At 39.9% G+C, this 9,528-nt stretch overlaps 2 protein-coding genes across 4 annotated transcripts; one reads left to right on the top strand and one right to left on the bottom strand.

Annotated features, from left to right (window-relative positions):
* Nucleotides 1–195: 195 nt before the first annotated feature.
* Nucleotides 196–9,528, top strand: gpx4a (glutathione peroxidase 4a; the record flags this gene model as incomplete). Of its 2 annotated transcripts, none has more annotated exons than XM_083647883.1 (7): nt 196–306; nt 6,412–6,497; nt 6,596–6,740; nt 7,616–7,767; nt 8,463–8,487; nt 8,779–8,838; nt 9,191–9,528. In XM_083647883.1, the coding sequence occupies 7 exons, from the start codon at nt 283–285 to the stop codon at nt 9,221–9,223; spliced, it is 525 nt and encodes a 174-aa protein (XP_083504009.1). In that variant the 3' UTR covers nt 9,224–9,528. The 2 variants fall into 2 exon arrangements, with proteins under 2 accessions (XP_083504009.1, XP_083504008.1); XM_083647882.1 differs by lacking the exon at nt 196–306 and adding an exon at nt 4,181–4,270.
* Nucleotides 454–4,022, bottom strand: polr2eb (RNA polymerase II, I and III subunit E, b). Of its 2 annotated transcripts, none has more exons than XM_083647881.1 (8): nt 3,893–4,022; nt 3,141–3,315; nt 2,863–2,978; nt 2,563–2,643; nt 1,991–2,049; nt 1,394–1,472; nt 848–924; nt 454–607 (listed from the first exon to the last, which is right to left on the bottom strand). In XM_083647881.1, exons 1-7 carry the CDS (start codon nt 3,947–3,949, stop codon nt 859–861), a joined length of 633 nt encoding a protein of 210 aa, XP_083504007.1. In that variant the 5' UTR covers nt 3,950–4,022; the 3' UTR covers nt 454–607; nt 848–858. The 2 variants fall into 2 exon arrangements, with proteins under 2 accessions (XP_083504007.1, XP_083504006.1); XM_083647880.1 differs by having other exon boundaries at nt 852–924.

The following is a 9,528-nucleotide window of genomic DNA, read 5'->3' as shown; positions in this document are numbered from 1 at the left end:
GTGCTGTAAATTGTGCAGGTGAAAGCCAGTAAAGACAACAGGGAAGTGGTTATTTTTAGGTAAGCAGGAACAAAATTATTCACCCATGTGGTTGTTTGGATTGAAGAGCACAATTAGTTGAAGTGAGATGAATCCTTGTCCTGAGTGACACATTTGCTTCACCAGAAAAACTTGAAATAAGAGGAAGTGGAGGACATTAAGGTAACCGTAGCCTTGATCTTCCTACATGCGAGGCAGTATACTCTGGCCAATCTGAACTCTTCAAACTAAAGCAGCTACAGCATGGCTTTCAAAAGGAAAAAGAAGGTAGGCATTTAAAAACGATAGCAGTGAAACATGCCGTTATGAGCGGTGTCTTGCTTAAACTATAATTTGCCTTTCAAATGTATTGCAACAAAAGTCAGGGATGTGAACTATATCAGCTAGTGAAAACATTTGGTTCAAATGTTTTTAAATGGGGTTTATTTTACATAGTCATTACAAGCACATAATTAGTAAATAAAAAAATAGGCTAAAGTTTCAAATGGAAAAGACCAACAGCAGAAGAATATGAAAGATGGAACGTCTTCGGTTTCTTTTACTCCTCTTAAATATGGATCCAGAAGATCTGCCAAATGAAAAGAGCATGCAATATACATACATAAACTTAAATTATATTAGGACAATAACGATCACAGTATTATAACAATAATGAGGCATCATAAACCTTTCTGACAGTTGACATGCTCAAGATAATGCATGAGCTAACATTACAGGTTCAATGTTTGCTGATGTATGCTTTTATCAATATGAATGCCTTACTGTTGCAACCTTTGTTCAAAATCTGCAGATTATACCAATTTAACACTTACTTAACTGTCACTGGACCAGTCTGTATGTGATGTACCTCCCAGCAGTCTCACTAGGTCTGATGATCTTTACCACCTGGGAAGTTGAAAAAAGAAGTATAGTATAAGCCTGGATACTCGGATAACGTTAGTCCAACATGGACAAAAGGCATTCAACATAGGAACTGCTGTCAAGGGTGAATAATTACTTAACGCTGCAGGTTTATGGAGGGGGGTTTGGTTATATGCAAAATAGAGCTTGCCACCTGAGCGTTGCTATGCAAGTCTGCCATCATACTATTCATGCAAATGCATTTTATAATCGCACACATTTCCTTGTGCTTCAAAAGTGCTCAAAACAAATCATCATTTCTGCTGTAAACAAGTAAAAAGTATGTCTGAAAAAGCTGTTTTAGTGGCTAAACACCCTAACTGGACACTTTCTGAAAAGCTTGACTTAGTCAAGACCAAATTAAACAGCACTGGGTAAGCAGTCATTGAAATATGTGGTTGTGACATGCGTTATGTGAATGAGAAGGGACATGTACTGTAGTCATGTTTGTTACCTGTCCTCTTTTCAGGCCAAAGTACCGAGCCACAGGGTCCCCAGCCTGGATTCTTGGCAGCTGACTTTCCTTTAGTTTACTGAGGTAGAATTGTAAAGGAATGATGGCAAATGTGTATTTACATGTAGCCCTAAGAATTATACATACTGTACAGCTAGACAGCGTTCTTCAGTTAGTCTTCAGTTCAATGAAGGTCGCCATTTCAAGCTTTATCACAAAAATTGCATTGTAACTACTCTGAAAGATGACTGACGTGGGAAATGTAAATCACATTAGCCTTTATTTAGACAATAGTTTAATTATTTGTTATCATGACCCCATACACAGGGCACAGAGTGGGAGAGAGAGGAACTGTAAATGTAGACTACAGGTTATCTGAATGGTGTGTATCTATGCATACTACTATTAATAACTATGTGTAACTTAAATGAAGATGTATATGAGTGCATTAAACTATTGATTGTCTAAATAAAGGCTAATGTGATTAAAATTACATTTTCTACAGGTAAAATAAGGTGTCTTCACCCCCACCCACAACCACCCCCACCCCTAAGTACAATTTGAGGCATTCAAGTATTGCAGTGTGTGTAAGGATACTATCTTGCCAGTAGTTCCGTCACTTCCTCTTTTGTCATGACAATGTGTTCTGGAACAAGCTGCAAGACAAGGAAGAACTGTATCAAAAACAGAAATGTACTTCCACATCTGAGGCCTTGTGTGTAACTCAGACCATAAGCAAAGTTATTTTGGAATACTAGAGTATCGGCCCCGAAACCTAGGCTCGCCTGCTGCGTGGGCTCGCCTGCTCTATTGGCATGCACAGCGCACAATTGCCTGCTCTACTAGCATGCGCAGCGCACAATTCAACTTCGCATCACTGATGACATCGCTGTCACTGATGATGTCACAATGCCTATGACATCACTGATGATGTCACAATGACTATGAGTTATCAGTGCCTATGACATCATCAGTGATGTCATAAGATGATTTTAGTCAATAATGATGTCACTGTGACATCACTGATGATGTCATATACATTGTGACATCATCAGTGGGACAAAAATAAAAACAAACAGATATTGCTCACTTGCTCCCAGCTTTTATATAATAAATAAAAGATGCTGGAAATGAGTTTGTAACACAGCAGGCGAATCAGTCTTGTTTACCTCATGCTCTGTGATGTTGATGAGCAGTTCCTGCTGTAGAAACTGTTCCAGAATGTATTTGGGTGCCATGTCAACTAGAGACTGAAAATTGAGACAATAGGAGCATGTCCATAAATACACAGTGATGTAGAGTATACTGAGAAAGCAGCATCCAAAACAGAAAACAAGGCAATAATATCAAGACATGATTAAAGTTGACAGTCTGTCCAATACTATACACTTATACACTCTCCATCATGGAAGCTTGTGTGCAACCTTAATTTAAAACGGTAAATAGAATTTCTGCAACTAAGGTTTTACCTGTTTAGCTGATGGTGTCATGCCCATCTGAACAACAATGATGGCACGTGTGATGTTCTCCTCCTGCATCCTCTGACAGTACATCTTGATCGTCTTGATTCCCACCTTGGGCTCCTCTGACAGGTGGAGAAAAGGATGACTTACTCAGAGTCAGATTTATCAGCAGACAGAGAGTGGTATATATTCAGTCCTACAGTGCTCTTCTTACCGTTAGTGTATTAATTGTTTGAAAATGGAATGTTAGCTATTGTAGCATCTAAAATTTGACATCAACCTACCAGGAAAGAAAACGAACATCTGGTCAGTGGGGTCATCATTGTGTGCAACCAGTACGGTGAGGTCAGTGCGTCTGGGGCGACCCTCGCTGGGCTTGTCTCCAAACTGACTCTTGAACTCATCCAGAGTCTGGTCCAACTCGTCCTGGGTCACTAGATAGCCTCTGTCATGGCACAGCTGGAAGCACAGCAATTAGACCAGACGGTTAAGTAAAAGCACAGAAGCAAAATACACTATGACAGGACTAATACCCGACATATTATATGATCCTCAAACAAACGTTAGACACATACCAAACAACGAATATTCCTAGTTAACGCTAGTTCCAAACACAAAAGTAATGCCCCGTTAACATAACGGTAACAGTATATTTACTGTCAGTCAGTCTGCTTATATGCCGACAAACTGCTGTCATGTGTCGGTTTTTGGCATTGTGATTTAACAGCTGACCCTGATTTAATGGTAACGCTAAGAGACATAGTAGATTATTTCCTCTTTTGCGGTAACGTTACCATTAAATCAGGGTCAGCTGTTAAATCACAATGCCAAAAATCGATACATGAGAGCAAACAGTTTGTCGGCATATACGCAGTGTGTTAAAATCCCTTAGCAACTAAGGGATTTGTTATGCTAACGTTAGCTAAGGCTTAGCTAACGTTAGCATAACAATGCGTAACACTAGTCAGAATGGAGCCGCTTCAGCTAACGGTTAAGCTAGCGAATGTGATCAATCGTTTATTATATTCTAACCCACCTGCATGATGGTTTTGCGGATTTTCCATAGTCGGTATGTTTCCTCTTCGTCATCCATGTCCTTTCAAATGTTTAACCTGCGCTAGATTGGATCAAATTGTATTTTCGTTGAACTGTCTGCTAACGACGCGACGCACGTTTTCGTTTACCGGCGCAAGTTGATGACGTCATAGACGGTGTGGGTTGGGTTTAGGCATGAGGAGTGATGATTGGTTATTGTTCAGGTTACATTTTCAGGCTAAGCCTATCAGAGGCGGGTAGGATGTGTAGGATTAATAAATTCCCTAAAATGAGGCTGGTTCTGGTTATGACATTTGGGACTTTGGCGAGCAGTGGAGTACTACTGGCATTCCTACTGTGCTATTTTTTATCCACAATGGTAACGTAAACCTATAACGTTAGTAGTTGGCATGGCCTACGTGATTTGCGTTAATTAATCACCGCGTTTAATCTTTTCCACTGTTGCAGGATGCCCAGCTTTGTATGCAGGGTTTCTGTCTGTATATCGAGAAAAAACAACAGTATTTTGTCGTAAAGGTTACATTGAATTGTGTTTGGAGTTTGAAAGGTTTTTTCCTGGTGTCAGCTGATAGGCTTTAATATCATTCTGGGAAATACAGTGGTGGCAAGTACACGCCACAGTGATGTTTCTTTATGCTCGGTGTTGATCTACCGATCTAGTATAATCCTATGCTGTTAACTGAATGTCATTACAAACCAAACCAATGTTCCAAATGAATGTGTGAATCTGAAGGGGATAGGCTCTCCTGATTTATGAAGGTTAGGTCTTCTGTGGCTTCCAAAAATCCCATGTTCTTCAGAATATCAGAATATATTAACGTGGCCTGAATGTAGGCAACATTGATTTGAATTATGTTTTGGACACTGGAAATACATTTTCTGCATCGTTGTAGCATAGTCTATTGTATATCTGCAAGTAGTTGAACTATATCCAAAATGTATTTTGGCCACTCAAAATATGTTTCAAATCAATATGTCATTTTCATATAAAGAAACACTTTTTGGTCAGTTTTTGTTTGCATAGCCTATATCTTTTGAAGGCAGTATGTAAACATAGCCTACTGGACTCAGTATATGTAAACATATACTGTGTGTGTGTGTGTGTGTGTGTGTGTGTGTGTGTGTGTGTGTGTGTGGGTGTGGGTGGGTGTGTGTTCTTGTGACTATCAATGGTGGTATCATGCCATGTCATGTCCCACATTGGTGCAGTGTACAGACTTGTACAGACTTGTCATCAGGAAATTGAGAAATAATCTGCTAAAGTGAGATTATGTTATTGCTCAAACATTAACCTGGTTGTGTAAAAGCAAGTCCCACGGGCATTTCAAGTATGCCATGAGAAGTTGGCAAGGCATCCTGTAGCCTAGAGAGGAAAGAACTGGGCAAATACAGACTGCTCTTACATGAGTTCAGACAGCACAGATAATTTATAGTACTACTGTATTATATTATATTATACATCTAATAAAGAATTACTGACGTAGGCCGAGTATTTTCTAATTGCGCAATGGAAACATTGGCTCTGTAGCCCTTGTTTTCTTGGGATATTATTATTCAGTGGAATTGTTTGTTGCCATGTCAACCTCCAAAACAGAAACTAGTCTTCCACTCAAGGCTGTTTGTCTGGGTAGGTTTACCAGATTCTGTGTGCTGTATTCTCTGATGTCACTGTTTTCCATTCAGATACTGATACAGAACCATATATAATTATAGTTTAATCCGACTGTTTCACCTTTGCCCTGACCACATGGAACTCACCTCCTCATAAATATTTTGCTTTTATAAAGACTCAACAGTATCCTTGCTTTTATGATGATGTTGTGGACTGTGAACTGCTGTGCAGACCTTTTGTTGATTGATCAGTTTATCAGAAAAGGGACCAATTGCAGAATCACAGCCTATCGCTTTCTGTTAATGATCAGCTGCAGTTTAAATGAAGACACTCATGGGTGTCACTGGGTCACACCACTCTTTGAGTTGTGGGAGTGAGGGGCAGCAGTGAGGCTTTTGGCTGAAGTCATCCAGGGTTTTTAGAGACACATTCGCTTTCTGCGTTCAGGGGACCTTACTGAAACGCAGCCATGCGTTTCCTTGGGTCCACTGTCCTTTTCTCTGTCCTGCTGCAGGCTATGGTAAGACTAATTGAAATTAAATGGTGCGATGTGCGATCACGGAAGGTTTAGGTTTAAGCGTTTGTTTCCTTTTTTTTTCTCTGATGTTATTTTTTGCTAAGTATTTAATTGTTTCCATTCTGTGGTGATGAAACACTTCTTGGAATTGAATGTCTACTCTGTTCTCCATGGCTGTCAGAGAAAGAGATAACAGGCCGCACTACTTTGGCTGCTATCTCTTGTTGCCTAAGATATTCACAGTGCAGAAAGAAAGTAGTCAGATCATATTAATTGAAAAGAGGCTCCCACTAAACTTACTTGTTGTCACACACTCACCTCTCCTTCCCCCGTCTCCAATCCCCCACCCTCACCCCTCTCTCCCTCACAGTCTACCCCGACAGAGACGGCCACGTCTATTTATGGCTTCTCAGCGTTGGACATTGATGGCAATATGGTGTCCCTTGAAAAATACAGGTGCGGTTATGAAAGATTCTCTTTCTAAATGAGGCACAGCCTCCCATTGGAATCCATCCGTCCGTGAAAGCATTATGTCTGTGTCTCTGTGTTTTCAGGGGGAACGTTGTCATCATCACCAACGTTGCCTCTAAATGAGGTAAAACCCCAATAAACTACTCTCAGTTTGCGGAGATGCACGCCAAGTACGCTGAGAGAGGTTTAAGCATCCTTGGCTTCCCCTCCAACCAGTTTGGGAACCAGGTAGGTGACACAGCAATGTTTTACTACTGTCTGAAGCCTCATGCACTCCCAGTTCAACACACAGCCCCAGATTATAACAGTTAACGGTCTCCTCATTCTGTAGCTCATAAAGCACAGATATGGTCTGTGATGAGACCTGGCTTGCAGTGTATCGTATACTGACAATATTGAAGGGTTTAATATGTTTTGTGTCCGCAATATTCATATAATCTGTGTAGGGAACATCACTCACTTATACTGTATCTGGATGGAAACTATTTTGTTAAAACTACACTATTGGGGTTAACCTATCTAAGGATACTGTGCCCATTGTCATCTAACTACAGTCTGTACCATATACATATACTTGTATAATATACAAGTACTGTATATGTATGTATAACACAGTATATGTGTAACACATTTGTTCAAACTCATATTATGAGTTTGAGCACATGTGTTTTTATGTACATAACTACACAAGCAGTAGTGGGTAGTGACTATGTAAAGTTTTTCTGTTTGGCTAGATGGATGTTATTTATTATTCTTATTCTTATTATTATTATCATTATTATGAGGAAGACTGCAGGAAGTCAGCAGTCAAAACATGTCAAGGTACGAAAAATAGCCTACTAGTGTGTTCATAAAGACATTTACTTTACATGAATCAAGTTTAGACTAAACATGAACATTTTTGTATTCTTCTTCTTATTGTTAATAATCAATATTTTAGTTTTCGGCTTCATTACTGTATTATTGATCTAGTATTTTAGATTGGTGTCTATCATTACCAATACCTAGATACCGGTCCTCATACTTGCCTAATCGTTACCACGTGCATACTGTACATAAACACACCAGTTAATTTCTCATTTCTCACTTATTTGACTTCAAAGGAACCTGGTACTGAAGCTCAGATCAAGGAGTTTGCCAAATCCTACAATGCCCAGTTCGACATGTTCAGTAAGATCAATGTGAACGGAGCCGATGCCCACCCGCTGTGGAAGTGGCTGAAGGAGCAGCCCAACGGGAGAGGCTTCCTGGGAAAGTAAGTGGTAAAGGGATTGACTCTGTGAACAATTTCTGAGGCCATTTAGACCTGGCACTAACATGCGTTTTGTGTGATCAGATTGCAATCGAATAGTGCTTGACCACATTAACCTGATTTCATTTACACCTGGTATTAATATGTGTCTCCAGTGTCCACATTGAGATCTGATTGTGATCTTATCAGGCAAGCTCCCGAGCACAGAGCAGCTGATAAACAGTGGTGACTGTTGTATCTGGATTGAGAGGACGCATTGCCTTTACACTTGTGTTCAATGTGGTCACAATGCATCCCTGAGTCCACCTCCGGAGGTGCTTTGGCCGATCAGATCGCAATCAGTCCTCAATGTGTGGGGGTGTTTACACCTGTACTTTCAAGTGGTCAAGCACTATCCGATTGCAATCTGATCACAGAAAATGCATGTTAGTGTCAGGTGTAATTGGCCTCAATGATTTAATACTGGGGAAGGAAATGGCTTATGTGTTGATGAATGAAAGGCTTGTCTGACTGATCCAATGATATTATATACTGTAAGCTATTTTAGCACTTTAATGATGTAATAATTATCGACAAACTGGTATATTTTTGATTGATTAACACCATACCCCTAAATAAATTTTCATCCAACATACTAATTCATTAGATGACAATGTGGTTATTATTTTCTAACATGCAATTTGTTTTCACCACTGCAGCAGCATCAAGTGGAATTTCACCAAGGTAAATATTTAATAGAAATTGATATTTACAAATGTCACTAACAATTAATCATCTAATCTTGTGCCAAAGGTAGATTTGTAGTGAAAGCTAATCTCCTGCCATCTGTCTATAGTTTAGTGTTATGTGTTCAACGTAATCTCTCTGTAATCCACTTTATTATAAATCAAGTGTATGAATGTACCTACAACACGAGATTGTGTATCAGAGTAGGTACCTGTAAATGCTTTAAACAGGTTTGTGCTATTGTTCTGAGTGTATTTTAATGTTCTTGTTTTCCTTTTCTCTCTGTAGTTTTTGATTAACAGAGAGGGGCAGGTGATGAAGAGATACGGACCTATGGATAATCCAAGTGTACGTAGACAATAACCCTCTCACTTAACCACAACCAGAGTGAATAGCTGGTTAATAACTTTTTGATATTCTCTGTCATATTGTCGACCATCTCTCCTGTGTGTCTGTGTCATTTGCCTTCAGAATCACTACTGACATGGATGGGGAGGAGCTTTGTTATATTATGCTCATTATGCTATTGTCGTATCTCATATTCTGTCACTCTGTGGAACTGGGTCGGGTGTAAAATTGTCGCAGAGTGTTGTGTTGTGAATATGGAACAGTTGGAGTGAATGAAAATAAAATGGGAAAATTGAGAGACGGTCCTGTTGGAATATGATGATTTTAATTCCTCCCCTTGCTCTCATTACAGGTGGTGGAGAAGGATCTTCCCACGTACTTGTAATTTCATAGCGACTGATGCCTCACTTACTGATACTCCATCCCGTCCCTTCATCTATCCATCCCATCCATTCCCCATTCCCTCATTCTTCCTATCTCCGCCTCTCTCCAAGTACCAATGGATGTAGTTGGCTCCATCCCAGACCAGTGACGGTCTGTCTGTAAACCCGCCTGGCGGACAAGACAGCCCTGATGAAAATGGCGTGCAAACCTACTGGGAGGATTACCAACCTTTTATTTATTTGGTCCATGGGAGAGAAGGAATAGGAATCCCTAAAGCATCCAGTAACTGTTCTCACACTCGGTTTA

Source organism: Poromitra crassiceps (genome assembly GCF_964638095.1).
Source record: "Poromitra crassiceps genome assembly, chromosome: 12".
NCBI lineage: Eukaryota > Metazoa > Chordata > Actinopteri > Beryciformes > Melamphaidae > Poromitra > Poromitra crassiceps.
The sequence above is the reverse complement of the archived record's forward strand: the minus strand, read 5'-3'. Positions and strand labels throughout refer to the sequence as shown.

What these genes read in the sequence shown, in the direction of transcription:
- polr2eb (XM_083647881.1), bottom strand. Translation starts at nt 3,949, where the DNA reads ATGGATGACGAAGAGGAAACATACCGACTATGGAAAATCCGCAAAACC. An exon ending in TCCGCAAAACCATCATGCAG is followed by an intron (nt 3,316 to 3,892) that starts GTGGGTTAGAAT and finishes CTGTGCTTCCAG; the next exon opens with CTGTGCCATGACAGAGGCTA. An exon ending in TTGGCCTGAAAAGAGGACAG is followed by an intron (nt 925 to 1,393) that starts GTAACAAACATG and finishes TCAACTTCCCAG; the next exon opens with GTGGTAAAGATCATCAGACC.